Here is a 25,023-nt window from a genome sequence, read left to right as displayed (position 1 = left end):
CCCTAACATTCATTGATGGATTGAAACTACAGAGATGTAGTAAACCATTTATTATATTTCTCTAATAACAATTTCTAATTAGGCATTTTCAACGTATGTGACATTGAATGATCGTTTAGTTACATAATGAATCATTCGAATTTGTTCAAGCACAAGACTGACCGCGCAGCTACTGCGCGTCTGCCTAGCCTCTGATTGGAATGCTGAACACACGAAGCGTTCCTGAAAGCCTTGTAGGTCGCGTCAGGCAACTACATTAATAAACAAAATCAATACATAACATATGTATAAAATGAATCGATAGCTGCCTTGGTGAGTTGACGAACTCAGTTATATGGTGATGGCGATGAGGAAAGTTATAATAAAATTAAAGTAAAATGACTCGAAGAGACATTGTTATCGATTGATATGATTTTCTTACATGAAAAAATCGAAATCTTTCGGAGCACCGCGGCATCTGCTGAAACCTCTCGAGAAATTAGTGAAAAACATGCGTCTGATAAAAAGAATAGAGGAACTATTAGAATGAACTTTCAAGTTCATAACATAATATGTTAATGACGAGCCGGTAAAGCAACAAATGCTTATTATGTTTGCCGTAAAAATACAACGCGAAATATGTGCTTTGTTGTGACACACTCGTCGAGTACATTTAAATGCGACACGCATCATAAGAAGACGCAGAGTAACTATGTAACGTCATCAGTTTCTGTATGATTAAAAATCACATAGCATCGCAAGACGGAATCAAATCAATTTATTCCACCACATCTAAAAAACTTTATCCAAGTAAACGATATGAAATCATGAAAAATGTACAAATGAAAATCACATGCTTCCTCGCACCAATACCGAGGCCACGTTGCTGCACATTGTGACAAGCTTATTGCCTAATACTATAATCATTGATAAATAAATTATTACAAACGTGAATAGTACGTTTTAAGAAAACCCGCGTTTGACTTGTTCATTCAATTATGCATTGCATTATCTTTACCAACAATCAATGTAAAGCTTACTTCACATTTCTTCATTATTTAAAATACAGTTTTCTATCAGCAACAAATGACGAGGTTAGTCCGCACGCATACATGGAGAGTTGTTCAATATAAAAACTGGTAGACTGTCAAATAAGTTATATGCCTGAACTCGTGGAAGCTGGAGAACTTGGCACAGCGCGAGGAGAATAGCAACGTAAAAATAAACAAAACGGGAAACTTCAACGTAATTCTGAGCTGTCTTCAGTTTACCTGCCTGCAAGCCATCAAGCAGGTCGATAAATAAGAAAATTTTTCAACTTGGAAAAACTTATTTCGTTCTGTTGCTGCTGCTTATGACCAGCGCAGGTGTGATCAATGAATTCGACAAAGAATTTCGGTCAAAAGAGTAGGAAAAATAAGAGTAGCAGTCAACGTGCCATAGACGGTGAGAAAAGATTTGCTTTATGAGGCGAAGTTCTAGTAATCCTTAATTGGATTACATAGTTTTGGCGTGAAGTGTGATGGGTGAGAGATGGCAGACGCGGGTGAGGCGTTAGTTGCCGTGCAGCAAAGACAGTCCATAAGAAGGCGTCACAGGGGGTCGGCTCGGCTCGATAATTCTGACACTGCAAAGAAACAAATGTAAATGAATGCAATGTTAATGCCCTCTAGTTTAGCGCTGTTTACCGCACTTCTTAGCATTAGCTTCAATTAACAAACTTAGTTTAAGGTCGTTCAGGGCCTTTTCGCAAAGAAATGGAAAAGCGGTTCATTTAACTTTGATGTGTCGCTCAGCACGAGCTGCAGTGCTCAACAAGAAGCGAACAACATGCCTGGGATCGATAGTAGCGGCCAAAAATTGCCATTGCAGTGAAGTTAACTTCAACAATGTAATTACATCAAAGTTGTAGTCGGTTCCACGGAATAGCTCAAAATGAATATTATCAGCTTTGTGAAGTACAGTAAAGTTAACCAATTCTGTTCATCTTATAACAGAAATACGCTTGCACTACTCAGTTATGTCATTTAATGTACTATTACAATGGCTGATACAGTGATACTGATACGAACCTGCCCGACAGGATGTTGTACCGTAGCTAATAATAGTTAATAACTGCATGCTGTTCGCTGTAATATACCCAAGTCATTGAATAACATCTGAACAGAATATTCTACACCTACATACCTGAGTCGTGGAACAGATCTATAAATGTGGGTGGCATGCACATGCTATGGGATTGCTACTAGGTGACAGCTTTCCCTAAGTTCCTCCATGTTTGCAGTAAAAAAAAACATTTCGGGCAAATGAATGGGTATAATTGTTGATTTCTACACGACGTTAAAGCCCCTTCTTCGCGTCATCAATACAGCAACGCCTGGTTACCATAGATCGACCGTTTAAATGTAGCTTTTATTTGAAAAAAAAAAATTAGTAAATCTGAGCAAGAGGCAAAGATGGTGTAGGAACTCGCGTTAGTGAAGCAAGAAACATGCATGCATATCAAATCAATTTTCAACACAGTCCGAAGAGGAAGTATGCATTGCTTCATAAATAAAATCAAAAAGACGTTCACGTTAAAGGGTAGGAAAATTTCCAAAGTATTTGTAAGGTATATAAAAATAATTCCAGTTAGAATCTTTACAAAGAAAGAAACGAAGAGTATGTGTTATGACATAATTGGGTTGGCACTAATATTATAAAAGTAAATGATTTAAACGCCAATCCTTATTCCTTTTGCAAAAAAAGCTAAGCGAATGCAATTCAGCAAGGATGACAGAGAAACCAAACAAATTTTTCAATTAAAGCTAAGTTTTAGTTTAGTGGCCACATGTTTACTAGCGCTTCAGCTATTTAGCTATCTCGTACCGGAAGTCAAGATGAACATCACCAACGAGGTGAAAGGTCTCAGTTATCATAAGTTTCTCAGATCAAAAATCGTTCATAACTCATAACTAATCGTTTCCACAAGGCGCAGAAAGTCTCAAGGAAAGCTGGCTGGAACGAAGCAACGTTAGCATCTCAAAGAATCGAAGTGACAAGCAGCGGCAGGTGAACAGCAACGAAGACACTCGAACATGACGTCGCTTACACGAAACGTCGATCGCCCGCGCCAGAGAAACAGTAAAATACAAGTAATCCTGCCTATATGATAGCTTAACCCAAAAACCCAGACCCGTGGTCAGATACCACGAGCTCTATAGTGGAGCGCTTAGTAACAATGCTCTTAGGAACTCGAAATACCATTGGACTTCTGACGAGCAAAGACACGCCTCAGAGTAACCCACTGAAATAAAAGCTAATCTAATCTATAACTCACTTTTTGCTAAGCCATGTGAAGACTTCAAGCTATCACAATCTAAATACAAGAGGAAATAATCAAACTTGAAATACAAAAGGGCAGAATCACACTTGAAGTACGACAGGGTGAAACCTCACTTGAAATATGACCGGGTGAAATCACACTTGAAATACGACAGGGTGAATTCACACTTGAAATACGGCAGGGTGAATTCACACTTGAAATACGATAGGGTGAAATCACACTTGAAATATGACAGGGTGAAATCACACTTGAAATACGACAGGGTGAATTCACACTTGAAATACGACAGGGTGAAATCACACTTGAAATACGATAGGGTGAAATTTCTTCAGTAAGTAAGCGACACTCCTAACCAAGCTGAAAAATGCAGCCAAATTCATCGGGCCACCAGCAGGAAATGTTGCGGCAGTAAAGTAGTGTGAAATAATTTTATGTATTGTGTTAGGCCTGAAAATTGTAGGTGTCAAGCAAATAAGTTGTGAGAAGTTAGGCATGGTGTAGGTAGTGAAATTTGTGAAGCAGGAAGGGGCTTGCTAACATTGGTGATCTAGATTTTTCAAGTCGAAGGACGTCTCTATCGAGATGACCAAAATAAAGTCAACTATAAAATAAAAGCGCAAAAAACACGCATTATTTCAATAAAGCAATAAGGGGAAAATTACGACGGTTGTAGCGAGAGTATGTACAAAATGAGCGACGTTGATTGGGGATAAGGAGCACATGTTTACTGTGAAGCGGGATTCGGAGTATCATGAAGGTGTGTACTTGGAGGGGAGTGTAATTTGAGGTGGGTTTACCGTGAAAAGGAGGTGTGTAGTGAAGGAAGCGTATATTTTGAGAGAGGTGTGCTCTTAAGGAGGGATGTACTATGAGAGATAAAGCGTACTATGAGAGATGAAGCGTACTATGAGGGATGAATCGTACTATGATTGAGTAAGGCAACACGACACGCCGCTTACGCGCTGACGCAGGCATGGCATAGTCGTGGCGATGTCGCACTTGAATGTGTATGTCCTGCATGGTTGGGCCTGAGCAAGACAAATGCAGGTGCACTTTACTGCTGACATGGTCACATTTGGTAAAGATTCAGAGCATTTTAAATATAGCCAACGAACTTCAACGGCAGCACAACATAATTACTCTGAAATGATGTAACAGTGCAAATTAGGAGAATTACGTAAATACCCTCAACATTTTTCTCAACTATCAGCCAAGATGAATGCAGATTTGCTAAATCGTGGATCAAGAGACAATTCAACCAGAAACCAATGACTATACACATTACACGTCCCTCCATCTACATTTATATACAACATACAACTAAATGCAATTCACATAAAAAGACAATCGAAACTATACAACTGCATAACGACAACCCATAAATATGAATACATGCCCGCGCATGCCTCAAAACAACCCATACACATATTTTGCAAAAAATCCCGCAAGCTTCAATAATCAGATACTATACAACATAAACACNAGTCTTCTCTCTGCAGCCAACCCGCAAGCAACTCGTCTACTCAGCTGCTCGACCTCGTTGCCTGAAGATGCTCAGTGATGAGCGAAAGGCGTCGCAGGATTTACCTAACCTTCCATTTGGATAAATTTTAAGACTTATTGACCCTGTTACTGTACCTCTTATCAGAAAGCTTGAGAGATTAAACTCAAAAGATGTCCTCAATAAAACTGGCATTATTTTTAACCAAACACTTGAAATAAGCAAATACAAGTACACTTAAAGGATTCCTAATATATTCACAGACTTATTTAAAAGTCTCAAACCATAATATTCTTTTTACACAAACAGTTTATCACTATTTGGTAGAGCAAGGTCAACTATCAACTTTGACACATTTTTCGATGTTCTCACTGGGTGACACGCACTGTCTCTCTTTGGGTCTCAACATTTTCCCGCCAGATGGCCCAGACCTAGTGTTTTGGCAATACTATGGCGCGCAATAGTATGACGTCACTATTTCAACCATCAACAAATGTGTGGAACTAAGACAAAGCTTAATATAAAGGAAAAAAGTTGAGAAGTGTCGGAATTACCCATGATGTCGTAATATACCGCATTTACCCTACCTATGAATACGATGGATGTATGATCTAAGTTGTCGTACAATTCGTACTTATGTTAGTCCACGTAATTTTGTGGCCAAATGCTGTGCTGAGTTTTAATGAGGAATGGTCCTTGCTTTCTGATATTTTTTCATGCCATGTATTGCTTTTCTTTTGCTTGCTGTCACGCTCAGCCATTGCATCCACTGACTTTTTATAAGCAAAAATAAAGTGGTCTGACCTCCATGCCAAATGATGCCAAGAGGTCCAAAACTACACAAGCTCTCAGGCCCCCCAGTCATCCTTGTGGTTGTCCTGTGGCTTTAAGTCTACCCTGCATGGACATTCCAAAAAGAAGAAGAAGTGTAAGCTCACTGAAACTTTCTACATGCATGTATCAGTGAGAGTGAGTGAGAAATTCAACTGTGAAACAACTGGTGGCAAGAGATAAAAGGCTCAGATAAAAATCAAGTTGTGCTCACTGCTCAGAGTAGGAGGTGTGATCTCATGGCAAACCAGAGGTTTTTAAACCCTTCTCAAGTTCAATTTTGAGTAATGTAAGTAGATCAGTAAAGTTTCATTGATACCAGCATTATCATACATAAGAAATTGGTTCAAATATTGAGTAAATGAGAAAATTATAAATGAACTGATTCTAAAAATCTGTGGTTTGCCACTATGCTGAGTCTTCATACTTGAAGTCTTGAAATCAATTCTAAAAAAATGCATGTATCAGAATCAAACATTACCGACTCGTACCGTGATTTTTAGGTTGTGATTATTCTTTTGATTTTGCCTCCCTTTCCAACTTATATGGTGGAGGAGACTGATGGACATGCCAGTGATTATTAACATCCACCTTGTCGGCATGTCCACTGCAAGCTTCACATCAACAGCCATATGGCATTTCTTATGTATCTGTAAGCTTACAGGAATGGGATTGTAATTTTGAACAGTTTTATTTGGGTCAAAAAATTCACTACAACAAAATAACGAGTTTAAAAATTACTTTTTAAAGGCAACACTTCTAAAAAGGCCAGTGTCTCTAATGTTACACATGTACAATGAATTTCATTCTGTACAATTTCTACACATGTACAATGAATTCTATCAAAAAAATAAATTCTTCAAATTATTTATTGTGTCAATTGATTCAAGCATTGTCTCCAACTTTATGCAAGTGTGCAAAATTTCAGATCGATTGGAGAGGTAGAAGTGTGTTAAATATTGACAATAAGATTTGTAGCAGACAAACAAACAACAAGAAGTGAAGTTAAAGAGAAGTGTTGTAATAAAAAAATCATAAAAAACATACCTGAAAAAGAGAGGACTATTTTAATGACAATCATGATATTTTTTAGACAAATACCTACATCATAGTTTGGGTTAATTACTTTTCATTCTATGTTGCCCAGTGCACAATTCCACCTATGACATTCTATGCATAATTTTGTGATGACCAATGGTGCACTAATTTTTTGTTAAGCAAGTTTTTTTTTTTGCCAAGTAAGGTAAATTTAATTAAAATTCTTTGTTGTTAATCAATTTTTTGTTGACTGGAGGCTTAGAGCCTTTGTTAACCAAGGTAATATACTGTTTGAACTCTAAAATTGACTTTTACTGATGTCAACTTCAAGTAAGATGATTCATCATTGTTGGTAGTTTATTAGGCTGTGTCNCTTTTCGAATCTCGGTGACCACACAACGTTTCTAAACTCTAGACTCGGGCGTACGACGGCAACAAACAACTGCTTCATCGTTTCTGCATCTAGGAACTCGTATGAGCGTCTGATTAGTCCAAGAAGTTTGTTGGATGTGTTAGCTTGCGTTTTAACATGTTTAGAAAATTTTCAGCTCCTTGTCGGAGTTCTTCGGAGTTTGACAATTGGACGGTTATAAATAGCTGCGGGGGATGGATTAGCAGCATACCATCGTGGTGAAACTTTTATAGCGATAGCTACCCGTGGTACTCTCTCACCTTCTTTGAAGTATGACGTCACCTGAGTAAACGATGTTATGAGTTCGTATCCACTTGAAACCGTTAAAACCTATGCAATAGGGTTTGCATTACTTAGGTAATTTGTATGTCCTATTTTGGTCAAAATTGTATTAATGAAGTTTTTGTGCTGATGATGGAGCTGGACTCCGATAAGTTTTCACTGCAGACAAAATGAAATTTTTGGCGTTTTCTTTGATTTAAGTGCTTAGTTCATATGACAAGTTGCAACGAATCCGTCATTTCTTAATCTAAAGTAGAATTGACTTTGCATGTGACAATTTGGAATTTTGGAATTCATGCAGAATTTGTCGCAATTTCCATAAAACATCGAACGAGTTAAATGCACTGACCAAACCTTCATTACTGCTTTCCTTTTAACACTAATTAATGCTCTGTGAGTCCGACTGAGGAGTCCGACTCTGTGAGTCCGACTGTGAGTCGGATAGATAAAAGCTAGAATAAAATTTCATCTAAATGCATTACCTATTAATCGAAAAGAGGGCTAAATAGTTTCCACGTTGATTAAAATGATTGGATGTGCTATACAGGATTTTTAAAATGTGTTCTAAATTCATGTAAAGAAAAGAGCACTGTTTGCCACGACATTCACCAGATGCAAACGATCAGTCACATGCAGGCTATATCAATCATACAGGTCATTTTTTCGTCACAAGAAAACAAGCACTTATTCGTCACATGCGACCGATCACTTGTTCGTCACATGCAACCGATCAGTTATTCGCCACCTGCACACGATTAATTATTTGCCATATGCATACGATTAATTATTCGCCATGGGCAAGCGATCACTTATTCGCCACGTGTGAGAGATCACCTAATCGCCACATGCACACGATTAGTTATTCGCCACACACATACGATCAATTATTCGCCACGTGCGAGTGATCACTTATTCGACATGTGCACATGATCAGTTATTTGTCATATATATATATACACGGGTCCTAAAAAAATCTGAAAATTGTTTTTATTTCTGAAAGGGTGACTGTTTTTTTTTTTTTTGCACTGATTTCATTTTAGGTCACGATAACTTCAATTAATGCCTTGAAAGGGCATTAATTTGAATTGAACTCTCATTTTACATTTAATTAACTGAATTTAGCACCTCACTTATCACCACGATATCGATGAATTTTTTTATAATTTTTAACGATTTTATTTTTAATATTTTAAGCTTTCCGTTTCCATTTTATGCGCAGGGTCGCAGTCTGGCTGGGACCAGTGTCTGAATTGGACTGTCAACGTCATGTGCGACCAAGACAGGAGCTACTAAGTAACTTGAGAAGCATCAATGTAGAACTTAACCTTTGTAATCTCCTGGGGGGAGGTAACTTTAGTGATAAGGTGTTAATCTATAACTCCCTTTTTGCTAAGCCATGTGAAGACTTCAAGCTATCACAATCTAAATACAAGAGGAAATAATCAAACTTGAAATACAAAAGGGCAGAATCACACTTGAAGTACGACAGGGTGAAACCTCACTTGAAATATGACCGGGTGAAATCACACTTGAAATACGACAGGGTGAATTCACACTTGAAATACGGCAGGGTGAATTCACACTTGAAATACGATAGGGTGAAATCACACTTGAAATATGACAGGGTGAAATCACACTTGAAATACGACAGGGTGAATTCACACTTGAAATACGACAGGGTGAAATCACACTTGAAATACGATAGGGTGAAATTTCTTCAGTAAGTAAGCGACACTCCTAACCAAGCTGAAAAATGCAGCCAAATTCATCGGGCCACCAGCAGGAAATGTTGCGGCAGTAAAGTAGTGTGAAATAATTTTATGTATTGTGTTAGGCCTGAAAATTGTAGGTGTCAAGCAAATAAGTTGTGAGAAGTTAGGCATGGTGTAGGTAGTGAAATTTGTGAAGCAGGAAGGGGCTTGCTAACATTGGTGATCTAGATTTTTCAAGTCGAAGGACGTCTCTATCGAGATGACCAAAATAAAGTCAACTATAAAATAAAAGCGCAAAAAACACGCATTATTTCAATAAAGCAATAAGGGGAAAATTACGACGGTTGTAGCGAGAGTATGTACAAAATAAGCGACGTTGATTGGGGGATAAGGAGCACATGTTTACTGTGGAGCGGGATTCGGAGTATTATGAAGGTGTGTACTAGGAGGGGAGTGAAATTTGAGGTGGGTTTACCGTGAAAAGGAGGTGTGCAGTGAAGGAGGGAAGTACTATTAAGGGGTCGGGCGTACTAAGGGAGTAGAGCGTACTATGAGGAATGTAGCATACTATGAGGGGTTGGAGCGTACTATGAGGGGTTGGAGAGTGTTATGAGAGATGAAGCGTACTATGACAGATGAAGCGTACTATGATTGGGTAAGGCAACACGGCACGCCGCTTACGCGCTGACGCAGGCATCGCATAGTCGTGACGATGTCGCACTTGAATGTGTATGTCCTGCATGGTTGGGCCTGAGCAAGACATGCAGGTACACTTTACTGCTGACATGGCCACATTTGGTAGAGATTCAGAACATTTTAAATATAGGCAACGGACTTTACCGGCAGCAAAAGATAATTACTCTGAAATGATGTAACTGTGCAAATTAAGAGAATTACGTCAATACCCTAAACATTTTTCTCAACTATCAGCCAAGATGAATGCAGATTTGCTAAATCGTGGATCAAGAGACAATTCAACCAGAAACCAATGACTATACACATTACACGTCCCTCCATCTACATTTATATACAACATACAACTAAATGCAATTCACATAAAAAGACAATCGAAAATATACAACTGCATAACGACAACCCATAAATATGAATACATGCCCGCGCATGCCTCAAAACAACCCATACACATATTTTGCAAAAAATCCCGCAAGCTTCAATAATCAGATACTACACAACATAAACACGGGAGTGTATTCGAAAATACATACACACATACACCTTTACACAAAACACAAATAACCAACAGCAACGCACTTTTTCCTCCATACGCAACCGTTTATCTTCAATCGATAATTTTTCAAAAAAATTCAGAATAAAAAAACGGGTAAAAAAGGATTTGGTTGAAAATTTTCTCAAAATTATTGTTGACCTTTGATTTATAACTCAAAAAGTTGCAGGGACAGCGGAATGAAATGACTACAGGATTGTAGCTAAATGCCTTCCCTATAAATCGGAATTCGAACGAGACCTCTAGACCTAATGGTTCCACCAGAGCCTCTCGAATTGGGCGAATTTTTGTGTTTTTTTCCAGGACTAATAGGGCTTTGGAGGAAAAACGTACGTTTTGATTTTGATCGAAATGCTTTTTATAAATGCAAGAGATCACAGGCAATAATTTCAATCGATATAACCGCTAAAATTTGTTGAGCGTCTAAAAAGTTATTAGACTTCTATAAAGTTAGATTTTCAAAAATTTTTTAAATGCGGGTTCTACAAAGAAAATCATTCGTGACGAAAATGAGGGCCCAGGTCAAATTAGCTTAAAACAATAATTTAGAGCACTTCACCACGTGGTTGGGAAGCTAGAGGCGTAAACTGTTTTTCAGCTATGCACTCAAGTGTTCCCAAGTGACATGCCGAAGTTACAGAAAAATCAAACAATAACTTTGGTCGAAAACAACAAATAACAAAAAGCGCCGGATTTTCATATTCAAGTTTCTGGGCGTAATGCACGATGCGGTATATAAGCAAAAGTTAAAGACGCGAGCCCAAAATGTCTCTTTTGGGCTTAACCAATCAAGGCCACAAACACAAGCTTGCAGTCTGACTTGCCGTCGAAGCGAGACCCAGGATTATTTCTTTTCAGAATTTTCGCGGGGCTCCACGAAAATTGGCTTGGATCGGCGCATTGAACAAGGGCCACAATGCAGCAAGTCCTGCATAGCAACCAAATTTATGACCTGAAATTTTAATGAACATTCGATGCGTATAGAATGATGAAAAATAATGTAATGGAGAATTTAACAAATGAGTGTGAGGTAAAAATAAGATTAGTGAAGGCATGAAAAAAATTTTGTCCGAGCTGTGCATAAACGTACCATATATGGAAATGATGTATTGTGAAAAAATTCAATTTTCATAGATAGTAATACTTATTTGAACTAGTACGTTTTACAAATGAACAAGAAATGGAGAGAGCAGGAAATGTACAGGAGTAAGTTGAGTTACATACGATTATTTCAACTCAAATTAAATGAATCACGAATAAAATTATTGAACCAAATTTACAACATACAATGAGAAAAAAGTAATTAAATCACACCAATAGAATCGAGTCAAGTATTCAAAGGAGAAGTAATGTAAATTTCTTCCGCAGACCCCTAGAGTACACACACAAAATATGAAGACGCAAGAGAACTTGCGAGTGACAGGCATGCAAGAGGCAGAGCTGTGCAGCTGAGGCGTTGTACGTGAGACTTAAAGACACGAGTCGGTTGCTAGATATGACATTGGAAAAAAAGTTCATACTAACTCATCTGCCACTTAGAGCAAAAGAAATATTCCTTCAAGTAAACGGAGACTCTTACCTTGTCTCCAAGTTCCAATAAGCAGGTTTGTTGAGAAAATAAACGGAAATGTGTTCAGAAGCAAAGTTTAGCGATAGCATCATTTTACCAAAATTGTTTCAAAACAAGCAATTTCAGTCATAAAAAAAACATGAAACTTGAAACGTCATTGAGCCAAGAAAAGAATACGATGTTTCACATTCATGAATTATGAAATTTGGAAACCCTTGATTAAATAATAAAAATATCCGCAAACTATTGTTATAAGTTCATAAGAAACATAAAAAACATTTATTATTAAGTAAGAATTATTTTACATAGCAACCTGAATTTGAACAATGAAAGCCTTTTAGTGAAGAAATAATTTCCGGGAACATTAAGGGCTAGTAATGCCAATGCTGCGATATGTCAGTGGAAATAACAAGTTTACATGAGACTTGATTAAATTAATGGGATTCCGCATCGCCAGGCTCATTCATGGCAGAAGCAAGAGCTGCAGGATAGCCTTCAAGAGGCATCGGATCATAACCAAAACTGCGACTGCCGCCGCCGCTGCTGCCGATGCTCGTTCTGTTACTGCTGTGGCCGCTACTGTGAGTATGGTTCTGCCCTTGTTTATCTGACGCCTCAGCGCTCATAAATACTTCTGTCTGTGCAGCGAAATTTTCCTTCGATGGTAATGTAAGTCTGCCCAGACTACCACTAATTCTGTGGTGGTTTAAAATTGCGTTGTTTCCCGTAGGCATCAAGTTCGTTCCTCCGCTGCCCGTTCGCCGGTGACCGAAGTCGCTTTTTCGACGAGGATGACAGAAGCAGTCTGATGAGGCACCATGCGCGTTGAACAACGTTAAAGATGAAGCGCAACTGCCTATGGACATTCTAGTTCGAGGCGAGTTCCAGCTGCCCTGAGAAATGCCCGAGAAGAAACTGAATGTTTCGAGATCATCGTGCGATCCTCTGGCTGAAGAAGTCGAGTTCTTGTATATGTCGCTCTTATTATAACACGACATTCCTTCTGAAGTCACATGACTAACTCTGGTCAGGTCACAGGCGAGAGCACTTCGAGTTTCCGGATCGGATAATCGATCAAGTTCTAACTTTGGAACTGAAACTTGGGTGCGTCTAGGTGACGCAGTGTTGACGTCCTCACCATCACTGATGGTGGACCGAGAGCGGCAGTGCGCGTCTCTTGCAAACAAGTTATCGTGGTCATAACCAATCACATGTCTTGTTCCAGGACAATAAGCATCATAATCTGGACCGCCATCAACCGAGTCACGACCAGTACCACACCAAGAGAAACATCCTTCCACTTCATCACCTGGCAAAACATTCCGCATTCCATCCACATTCCTGGCAAACTTCCCTTGATCAGCGAAACGTGCATCCGTTCCAATACCGCGCGACAAATCTCTTCCCAAATTTGCATCCTCGTTCCAGCGATCAGTAGAGACTCGCATCTCGCCTTCATGGCTCCTGGACTCATAAGGCTCAGGCTCGGAGCTCGCCAAGTTCATACCTAAAGTAGGACGATGGTAGCCTCCGATGGGCGTCTGAGGAGAAGGTGGCATCCTGATGGCGCCGCAGATCTCGCACGAGGTCATGTCGGGGTGGTTGTCGTAGGTGCAGCGGCCGCAGGACCAGCGCACAGCTCCTGCCCCAGCTCTGCCTTCTGCGGTTGACGCCTCGCTTGCCAATTCGTAATGTCCCGATGAAGGCTGAAATGTAAAATATTCTACTTTACATTTACATAGGATGGTTAAATAGGGTTATAATAGACGAGACAAAATGCGGAAAAAATGCAATGTAAGATGAACTTCACCCTCAGATAACTAAATAAAAATTTAAGTGAGCGGAAAATTTACAACAATGAACTAGAATTAATAAAACCATACAGTATGAATTTTTGTAAAAACTAAATGAAAACAACGATTATTCCATTATTGTTATCTATGATACATAAGCGTATTATATATTATGTAATTGCGCAGTGGTCGTATAAAATGTAAACAAATTGCCAAAGTGTTAATACGTAACAAACATTCAGAAGTCAGCTACAACAATCATCACTCTGACCGGATGAAGGGCGGAGGTGGGGGCTTGATAGGTGCTGCTGACGGGGGGTGGAGGGGCCACCCTTGTGGGGGTTAGCCTGGGGGAGCCTTCGACGCCTCTCCCCACTGACAGCCCCCCTGTCACCCACAATCATCAACTTAGTAAGTAGAAACATTTCGCTTAGTAGCAAAATTTTTGACTCAGTTGACATAAAATTCCCTAAAGTTCAAGATCTCGGTAGATCTTTAAGCACAACTACTAACGAAAGTTGAGACAAACATACAAACAAAAAAAAAATAACTCGGTACTCACTGCAGTGAGTGACAGAGAGCGCATTTTCTCGTCGACAAAAATGTGGTCACGGACGGACTTACAGACAGACGGACAGACGAGCACAAAAGCGCCTTTTTCCATAAATGAGAAAATGCGTTAAAAAGAAGAGTTATTCACAGTTTATGGAAATAATACTCATAATACTTGCGTGCTCCACAATGAGATGGACATTATAGGCTCACTATTGAAGTTGTGTGGCCGAGCAGGCAGCGGAGACGACGGAGAACTCACGGAGCTGCCGGTCCCTTCTCTGGACGAGGGCGGCACGTATACGGTCTCCAGTAAATCCGGGGCTGTCGTGAGGGGAAAATTTGTTAACCCTCTACCGCCTGACATGAGTAACCGGAGCAATATTGTCACACGCCTACTACCCAAAAAAAGATACGTTGGTAGTGAGCGCAAAATGACTTGCACTGATGGTTGCCGCCACGTACAACAACTTTAAAATGTTTTCTGTAGCGTACGGCGGTAGAGGGTTAATGAGAGTGACGTACGGCGGTAGAGGGTTTATGAAGCCTTGTAACTGATTTGGCTTACAATATACAGTTAGTGCATTTGATCGGGACACACAGTAGTACATCTTTTCTGGGCACGCAGTTAGTACATATTTTCCGGGCAATCAGTACCTCCAACCACTTGCGGTACACATTAGGTACCCAAGTTGTGCACAAAGTCAGTACAGTTTTTCAGGGTACATCGTAAAATCTTTCAAGTTCAGCGAAATTAAATCTAGAAAGAAAAGAAGGTTTTTAACATCTGTTAGGGTACCAATTATTAACTCAAATTAGACTGCAGAATTACAACATTTGATCAGGTCATTCAGTTATGTTGTCAGATCTCATATTGACATGAACATAACGTAGAGCTTAGTATCTCAGCTTACAGTATTTAGAATGAAACTTTATGACAGTTAATAAACACTGATAGATTTAGACGAAGTCTGAAGCCTCTTAACATTACGTTGGAAATGACTGCATAATTTTGCTCAACTGAATTTGGTTTTATGAACACCAGAAATTTACGCAGACCAAACGGCAGTCAATTTTTTGGGAAAATATATTAGTCAATTCCGCCGTATCCTTCCACTAAATGTTCGATAGTCTGATTATCGAATTAGTCTGTAATCGCACTGGCTAATTACTGTTTATTATATACAATATTACATAGCCATTCTGACCTTCGCCAGTCTGCAGTATCTCTCCTTCGAGCTGGTCGCACTCGGACTGAAGGCGGCGGTTCTCCTCTTGTATGTCCAGGATGAGCTGAACATGCCGGCACAATAGACGTTAAGAGGGAATATTTAAGGTCGTGGTCAAAACCTTGAAGTTTTGAATGAAGGAAAATTGCGATGAAATGTTCAAGTACACCTCAAGCGCTATTTGGCTGACTCAAAGAAGGAAAAAATATGGCAGTTGGCGTAGTTAATATTTCTGGTATATTTTTACGGGATATTAGGATATTTGCAACACGAATATTCACATACGTTCAACCACATACATTGGCAATAAGTTTAAAAAAGTTACTTATCTAACAATGGAATAGAACTTGTGCGCTAAGCTAAGAAACTCTTACAATTAACTTACTCTGGAGCTCTCATTAACTTCCAGATCGCCTCTCTGTTTGCACTCTTCGAGCGCCTGCGTGAGCAGCGAGATCTCCTGCTGTAGATCAGACCTGTTCTTCGTGCCCTCCTGCAGTACAGACAACATCTTCTGCTGCCGCGCTCTCTGGTCAGCAAGCAAGCCTGGGCAGGAATCAAAGTTATAATGTGGACTCAGATTTGTCGGCTGTGTCGAATTGATCTATCGAGTATCGAGTTTATTTTGGTTATTTTATTCGAATTATCGAATTGAACTATCGATGATTTGGTTATTTTATAGACAAATTACTGTAATGATTGCCAGTGGAAGAAGAACTAATCGGTTCAGTGACGTTTTAATTTAGCTTAAGAAGCTTATGATTTATGTGTGTTTACGAAGAATATATTGCGACGTAAATGCTTTCTATGTGTTTGAAGGAACTACACAAATATCTGCCTGATCGTGGGAGTTTATTTTCTTTAGAATTAATATTAAATTATTACGTACAAGGAAAGCTGTCATACAACTTCATAGATTGGTTATTTACAAACAGATCAATCCGCAATTATTAGAGAAGTAAAATATTGATGGTGATGAGACACGAAAAAGCTGGGACAAATGAGCTGCGCCATTATCATGAAGCAAAAACAACAGAACAGAACAGAGAACACATCTACGAGTTAGCTATTGTTAACAATGAAATACTTAGTAAAATTTGCCATATATTCCATTCAACCTAAGTTTTGTAGCACATGACATCCATAACGCGGTTACGGTTATTCAAACGATGTTCTTAAGCATAGCAATCAAATAATAACAAGACGAATATACAAATAATGGAAGACGATTCAAAGTTGGGCACACAAAAACACAACTTATATTTCTTAATGTATCATTAGATTGCCCAGAGTTGTGAGGTTAACACATAATAAGAAAAGTTAGTCGGCATAACTCGCGTTTAGAAAAAATTTTCGAAGCAGTGAATATTTCACTTGTTTGATCTTATACGCAATTAAATGAGTACGCGAGTCCGGTTAAGTTCACGAGATGAAAATCGTTACGAGCTCTAATCCGAGTCAGTCATTTGCTTGATAGTTTCACGCACAGAAAAAATCGCCAGAAAGCTGGTGTCTACCCTAAGGAAAATTACCAAGACTATGTTAGAGTTTACACACATGAACACCACCCAGGAAGAAAAACGGCAATAAACCTTGCACATAGATCCTCTCACAAGAGGACCACTCATCAGCAGGCGGCAACTGGTCATGAGATGTGGGCAACCTCTGAGCGTCGTACCAGCCATGCTGGAGTGCCCACTGCTGCTCATAGCTCCGTCCATCAGCATGATTAAAATAGGTAAACTGGTCACCATCAGGCATGGAGTAGCGTCGAGGGTTAGGCTTGCTTCGACTACTAGTATAGGAGGCGGCAGCACACTCCTGAGCGTGCACAGGAGCAGGAGCAGCGTACCAACTCTGCGGACGTCGATCTCTGCTGCTGCTGCGAATGTCCGGTAACCGCATTAACCGGTCCTGGACAATCGGGCTTCTGTCATAGTGTGGGCGGGGCTGTTCTCGCATGAATAATACCGGAGAACCACGTACCAATCCTGCTGCACTGGGAGGTAATCTATTTGCTTCCTTTCGAGCAGAGGAAATTTGTGGGTCTAGATCGGTGCTTTCTATGTACGAGCTGTGCCGATCTCTGTGGTTGGAATATTTGCGAGATCGTTCGTGTGAACGCCTATCACATACCGGTTGACTGAACGCGGTCTGATCTGTAAACTCAAACGGATCATTGTTAATTTGATTAGCAAATAAGCCGTGTGGTGGGAGGGGACTCGGCACGACAGGCTTTGTTGGAGAAGATTTGTTCATATCAGCGCCAGGAGCTTGAAAAGGCGCCGCTTGAGACGAAATCTCTACAGTACCAGAGGAAGGCGTTGGTTCAGGCCTGTCTTCAGCCCTATATAAAATATGGAATGCTGTGTTTCCTTTCTCCAGCTCCGTTGAAAGATTCGTCCTCATGGCGGATATAGAACCACCTGATGGACCGATAGATATCTGTAAAGAAGACCTGGAGCCTTGTCTCCTGTCAAGCGAAGAAGTGGAATAGGTTAAGCATGAACCTGAGCCCTTGATATCAATAGCAGGCTGAGGTTCAGAGGAAGGCTGGCGTAGTTTGAGATTAACTGATGTGTAAGATCTATCACTGAGATCTACACTGCCTTTATTGGGAGGACATGCAACGAGATGAGCATTGTGAGGAGGCGAGGGAACAAACTGTAAAGAAGCCACATGCTTCATACCTTTTCTGTTGTTGATTTTGCCAGGTGAAGGATCGCAAGGCAATGCAGCACCAGCAGGGGATGAAGTCTGAGGTAGTGGAGGCACAGAAGACGACGGTGGAGAGACACTATTGAGCTGTAGTCGGCCGGGTCTGGCATTTTGTCGAGCTGGAGTTACATTCGTAATTACGGGAGGTGGAGGCGCAATTCTCACGGGCTCAAAGCGGCCATGAAGACTTGGCCCATGTCTTCTCAAGTCTGAAGTATCAAAAGGTTGTATAGGCGCTTCAGGCTTATCACCAGGACTAGAAAATTCGGCTCCTTGGCCAGTGCTTGAAATAACACGATTGAAGTCTCTACTGGGACTGACATTCACGTTCCCAAATTGAGCAGGTAATCCTTGAGGACAGTTATTTATATTCTGCATAGAAAATGGATATAACTGAACATTGGGCCCTTGGGTAGAACAATGTTGATTTGAGACAGCTTTAATATTGAAATTTTGATTGTTTTTCTGCTCCCAATTCAGCTGAAAGGGATTAGAGTTAGGAAAATTTAGCTGGTTTTGGCCAGTTTGTGGAATGAAAAGATCCTCAATGCGTTGCCTAAGGTGAGGCATTTCTACATGGTGATTACGAGGAGGTGAAACCAGAGGAGATTGAGGAGATGACAGCGTTAAAGTCGGAGCTGGGGAAGGAAAATTTGAGCCCATCAAGGAAGACTCTTCAGTAATGGTCTCAGATGATGTAGAATACTGCCTAAAGAAAGGATCATTTGGATTTAGATGCGCAGGTACCACAAAATGCTTTGTGGTTGTGGTATGAAAAGATCCACCCTGTGAAGAAGAAACTTGAGACATACAAGCTCCATTAAGTAATGTGGAACTAGAACATAGAGTATGATTTTCATAATCATTTTTTCTGCTCATTGTTGGTGATGAAGGAGTGAATTGTGCAGGGCCTGCTGTAGTGGCAAAACATGGAGTGAGAGTAGGAGAGAAAGTGGAAGAGGATACGAGGCTTGGAGCAGCCACAGGAGTGCGAGGTGACCGAGATGGAGGAATGACACTACCTATGTCACCAGTAAAATTACTAGGGGCATTTAGTGAGGACAATTTAGGCATGCTTCTTGATGATGCCATTGATGAAGCAGGAGGTGGAGCTTGAGATGAGAATGATGCATATGGAGACAGGTTTGGAGTGTTGGGTATAGTGTGAGAAGCACCATGAGTGGCAGTGGGTGATGATCGGCTGGACATGCAGGCTGTGCGCCCCCAGGGACCATAGTACCCACTCAAATAACTTTGTGCTCGTAGCAGCAGCTCTTCCTCACAGCGGGCACGGTCCAACCCAAACTGAAAAAAGGTTAAACAAGTATACAGTAAATTATTGTAGAAATTTCAACTAAAAAAATTGTAAAAAGTTTTAGACAAGATTAAAGGGCATGTTTTGGGAACAAATTTTATAGCATTGATTAAAATTGTGCAATTTCTAACAAGTATTTTTGTACAATCAGCACCTAAAATAAGATACACCTCACATTAATTGAATACTAAATTTTTTAATGTATTACTAAGTAATAGAAAATTGGAATAACCTAAAGTGCGTACTTCATTAATTCATCTCACCTTTTGAATACTCTCATTTATATCACAGTCTTTGAGATCAGGAAACTTCTGCTTGAGGTAATGGAAGTGCTTCATGTAAGGGATGTTCAGAGCATCACCAGCACTTGCTCTGCGACCGCCAGAAGAGCCTTCGGACTCAGACGTGCTTGGAGCGTACTCTTCAACTGTGACATCACCTGCACTGATGTTGGCTTGACAAAGGGCATCTTTGTCTTTGTGACTGATATGTCTTCCATGTATGACCTCATTCCGCCTCTGAGGCACTGAACTCGACTGACTGGGACAATGTTCTTGATCCATGGCTTCAGTCCTGCAGCTCACATCCTTGTTCTATTTCAGATACTAACTGCTCATTATAAATAAACATAGTGACATTTCTAAGTGAAAAAGCAAAAGAATATTTACACTATAAGATTCAGGGCATATCAAGCCAACCATTGATCTGATTTTCATTAAAAAATGATATGAATACAAGTCTGAAAGAAAATGAAACCTTGAAATGCAGATGTCTTATCACCTCCTCTCTTGGGAAGGTAGATATATATACCTAGTCAATAATTTCTGAGAATCTGATACCATAACTATTGGAACAACAAAAGTGTCTCATAAAATAAAAAAGGCTGGCTTTACAGCAATGATATTTTAGACAAAATTATAAAATAGGATTACTCCAATCCTACTTTTCCACAAGAACTTCTGCACTCCAACAGTTTTCTTAAATGTTTTTGTAGTTGCAGTTATGCTAGCATCTCCCTAAAAAATCTCTCTCATGCAAAACATTTTCATTGGCAGTCTTGTGTGTTGTGATCATATAAATGAGGCAGCTGCTAACAGCAATATATTATACCTACTCAATACATCATTGAAGAAAACAAAAAGATTATGCTATAACATGCTAAATTTATCACCTTGAAGCCATGAGATTTCTTTCATTAGTAAAAAAATTCCAATCTTGCCTCACAAGCCATGACTAGAGCTTTGCCACTGTTTTGGGAACTGCAAGATTCACACTAGATAAATTATTTCCAATGTAATTATAAATCAAGTTCCAAAATTGGGCCATAGAATTCCAAAAGTTTAAAAAATTTGCCACTTTTTTGATAAGGAGGAAAATTCTAATCCTGTGTTAGATTAGCACAGATCTAAATTCTAACTTTACTGAGCAACCTGATTTGTATGGATGACATAGGTAGTAATGGCAATGGGCATGCCAAATTTAAAAATAAGGGAAAATTTTCCTATAATCTTGGAAAAAAAAACAATTGTTTTAACTTTCATGGGTGATTTTCAAAATGAAAAATTTCAAAATAAAAAATTTCAAAAATCACAAGTGAAAATCAGCCGATGTTCTTATTTTTCACTGAAGAAATTGAGAAAAGGGCTCAAAGAGCCAAATGAACAAGGATTTATGGCAAAAATGCAAACATCGCCTCCACTATGATGCAAACCTCCACCAAATGCAAACATTGACTCCACCATGAGCTACTCTACTATGCCACAAGCAGTGATATCTGTAGAATACTGGCAAATAAGCATCCTTCACCAAAGCCTCCTTAAGGCACATGAGACTTGGCTTCAAGCTATAGAGGAGTAACTTGACTTCAGTCAAATGGGCATATAGACTGTTACAGTGTTGCCATTGTAGCAAACGAGAGAAAGATACATGACATCAGCTGCTGGATGAGCTATTTCTTTCTGTGATTACATATGTGACTTAGATTACTCTTTACCAGACACAATATATCACAAAGTAATCTACTGGGAAAATGATATGACCGGAATGCTTACACTACTGCCGAGCGGTTCCATTTGGAACCAGGCAAAATATTTCATGATCTAAATGACTTTGGAAACATTAAATCACATAATACCATATACAGCATTAAAAGTACTCTCTTTGTCGATAAAATTCTGCATCTAACTTATAAATAATATATTTTTAGAACGAACTGCTTACGTTTCTCTGCAATGATGTCAAGCCCTAATGTCTGACACCCGGTACTTACAATCTTTAAATGTTAACTGAGCAGGGAGTAGTCGGCGCAGCTGAACCAAACGTTGCCAGAACACGTCCAAGATGTGTATAAAACCTACGCATCCACTAGTATATTGATTTGACCATACAATTTTATTATGAATCAATTTCTTTCGGCTGGTTCCAAATGGAACCGCTCGGCATTAATGGGTTAAGGCACATGAGACTTGGCTTCAAGCTCTAGAGGAGTAACTTGACTTCAGTTAACTGGGCATATAGACTGTTGCTGTGTTCCCATTGTAGCAAACAAGAGAAAGATACATGACATCAGCTGCTGGATGAGCTATTTCTTTCTGTGATTACATATGTGACTTAGATTACTCTTTACCAGACACAACATCTTTACCAGACATATCTGAATCTGAGACCAATTTGAAATTCTCAATACCAAAGCCAGACCCAATTTCATCATCAGCTGAACAGACCCTCTGGTGTTGGAGAGGTTACAGGACTTGCAACACCTGCAGAATCAGAAGAAGACACAGCAGCAAGGTTAGCAGAAGAAGCAACAGCACAATTTACATAAAAAACAATAGCACAATTTAAAAAAGAAATGGCAGGATAATCAGCAGAAGTAACAACAGTAGAACCAGCAGATGCAACAACATTTGGAGATTCCAACAAGTTTGAGGCAGCCAAAGTGGGCCTGTAATGTTTTTGGATAGCAGCACAAGTCAACAAGCAGGATTTCAGAGGAGATTCTTGATGCAGTGAAAAATAAAGCAAATCAGCAAGACAATTAAGAGAACCATGAAATCAGCTGGTAGAGCTGTAACACAAGATATTGCCAGCAATGGAGCATGAGCATTCACCAACATGGAAAAATCATCAACCCTCAATCTATCAGAAACAATCTGATTATATGACCATAAACCAAGCCTGCCAGTGCCACCCAGACTGTTCAACCTGTAATGTGCTTCAGCAGACATCTGCATGTCTCACCTGACCTGAGGTGGGTCACTGGTGGTACCCCAGCCCAGTACACCTCTCCTATGCACACCAGCAGCTCTTAAATTAGAGAGGTCAATCAGGTCATGCAGGTGAGAGGTCAAGCAGGTGAGTTGCCTTTGTGGGGCTGACAGCAATTGGCACACTAAAGAACTTTGCTTTTGCTCTGGATGAAGTGATGTTCCCTAGGGCAGACCAGACATCTCATCTTGCTTGTGCTGAGTTGTGCATCTATAAGCAAAGTGTCCAAATTGCTTGCAGTGATAGCACTGCAATGGAGTAAATTCATAAGCTTAAATTGAGCAAGACATGAATGATATAGCCAATTTTCATTCATGCTGGTAGGTTATGGCCCTCAAAAAATTCCAGGATGCAGAAAGTGGGTGAATATTGTAAAGATCTTTGGCAATGCATCAGCAGCAAAATTTACGCCTTCAGAAGATCTTGCTGAAACATTTGAATGGAAATGATTGCATTTCAGATATCCACCAGTCTTCGACCAACTATTTAGAAAATAGTTGAAAATCTGATAGACCGCAAGTGCACACAGTAAGGTTTCCAGTACGTTATATGGATCAGAATGCAGTGAAGCTTGTTCGCTGTCCAGAAATCAGTTGTGATGAGTGCAAGTGTTGCAGTGCGTGGAGAGTAAGGGATATACTATCAAAGTTGTTAGCAGCATTTTCTTATTAAAAATTACTTGGCAATGCATCATGAAAATGGCTGATGACAACATTTTGGGCTGAAAATCCATATCTTGGCAATGCATCCTGCAAACCCTGGTCAAAAACTATTCAGACTCAGCCTGAGGCCCTGAGCCCTGAGGTTAATGGTACTCTTTCCATCCACATCCAGTATCCACCACTTAGTTAACAAAGTGGTGGATACTTAGTCTCTCCATCTTTATTCTTCACAAATTTGCTTATTCTACAGGTGTCGAATCTTTTTTCAAGTGTACTAATATCAGATTTTTGCAAAAGGAACTTGATTTCTTAATGGTAGGGGTAGCTAGCTATCAAGTTCTATTGCAACCAGTCCTTTATGCCTTTATACATCCTTTAGTTTATATGAAGAGTGTTAGGGTAAACGCGGCATATTCCGACACATTAAGGACATAGCAAGAAATGAATGGCTATAAAAATATCACTGTATTGCGTAACTCGAGTTCTGACTGCTTCACGTCACTCTCAAAACACCACACNTAGAACTGCGCCGTGCAGCATCTGTCTCTTATACACATCTAGATGTGTATAAGAGACAGTACCTATTCAGGTTATTCTTTCTACACAAACAGTTTATCACTATTTGGTAGAGCAAGGTCAACTATCAACTTTGACACATTTTTTGATGTTCTCACTGGGTGATGTGCAGTGTGCACTGTCTCTCTTTGGATCTTAACATTTTCCTGCCAGGCGGCCCAGACCTAGTGTTTTGGCAATAGTATGGCACGGCGCACAATAGTATGATGTCATGACGATTGACGTGACTGATGTCACAATTTCAACCATCAATGAATGAGTGAAACTAAGACAAAGCTTAATATAAAGGAAAAAAATTGCAAGTGTTGGAATTACCTAAGATGTCGGAATATATTGCGTTTAACCTAAATGGTGGTCCTTGTGCTTGACTGTGCTTCTAGAGCTAAGATGAGCTTTTAACTTTCAACTTTTAAGATATAATCATCATCTTCTTTGCATCTTCACTTGCTAGTCTAATGACTAATGACTGAGTAATGAGGATTACCCTGGCACTGCGGGCACTGCCGCGATGGGATCCACCTGCAGGAACCTCACTTTTTTGTGCTGATTGGACAGCAGATTGGAGTATACCAATCATTGGTTTGGTCCTACTACCGTACTAGCAGATTTACAGGTAGCGGTAGGCTACTATTACTAAGCTACTTCAAGTTCAACAGAGGCAACAAAGACTACAGATCTCAGATCTGCTGCTCTGGTCTCTGGACATTGGACAATGACATTAACCTACTATCATTAGGAAGTTTGTGTCAGCTGTCGCCTCACTCGCCTGGATCACGTCTTACCTTGAGGCTTGACCACAGTGCAAGAGAGACTTTACGAGATATTGTTCGGCCATTCACGCACTCGCAACGAAATTTACGAAACTGAGAAGTAACAAGGATTTCTGCGTACATTGTAAGATTTTAGTGAAATTATCTGCAGATACGGAATCACAACATATATCTCAGTTCCGGAATACAGAAAATATGCAAATGAAATTTTTGCGCAAGCTTTGTTTCAAAAAATGATGCTTTGA

The 25,023-nt window shown here is 39.8% G+C and overlaps 1 protein-coding gene across 2 annotated transcripts; it reads right to left on the bottom strand.

Moving 5' to 3' along the window:
• Positions 1-33: 33 nt before the first annotated feature.
• LOC108672628 lies at positions 34-24,814 on the bottom strand. 2 transcript variants are annotated; one of them, XM_018160333.2, is made up of 10 exons: positions 24,791-24,814; positions 19,767-20,242; positions 18,161-19,493; positions 15,856-16,016; positions 15,450-15,534; positions 14,455-14,565; positions 13,961-14,076; positions 13,404-13,602; positions 9,762-9,830; positions 34-1,606 (listed from the first exon to the last, which is right to left on the bottom strand). In XM_018160333.2, the coding sequence occupies exons 2-10, from the start codon at positions 20,064-20,066 to the stop codon at positions 1,572-1,574; spliced, it is 2,409 nt and encodes an 802-aa protein (XP_018015822.1). In that variant the 5' UTR covers positions 20,067-20,242; positions 24,791-24,814; the 3' UTR covers positions 34-1,571. The 2 variants fall into 2 exon arrangements, with proteins under 2 accessions (XP_018015822.1, XP_047737046.1); XM_047881090.1 differs by lacking the exon at positions 9,762-9,830.
• Between the last annotated feature and the right edge of the window lie 209 nt (positions 24,815-25,023).

This window comes from Hyalella azteca, unplaced genomic scaffold (assembly GCF_000764305.2).
Source record: "Hyalella azteca isolate HAZT.00-mixed unplaced genomic scaffold, Hazt_2.0.2 contig7025, whole genome shotgun sequence".
Lineage (NCBI taxonomy): Eukaryota > Metazoa > Arthropoda > Malacostraca > Amphipoda > Hyalellidae > Hyalella > Hyalella azteca.
Note: the sequence above shows the minus strand (reverse complement) of the source record. Positions and strands in the feature narration are given on the sequence as shown.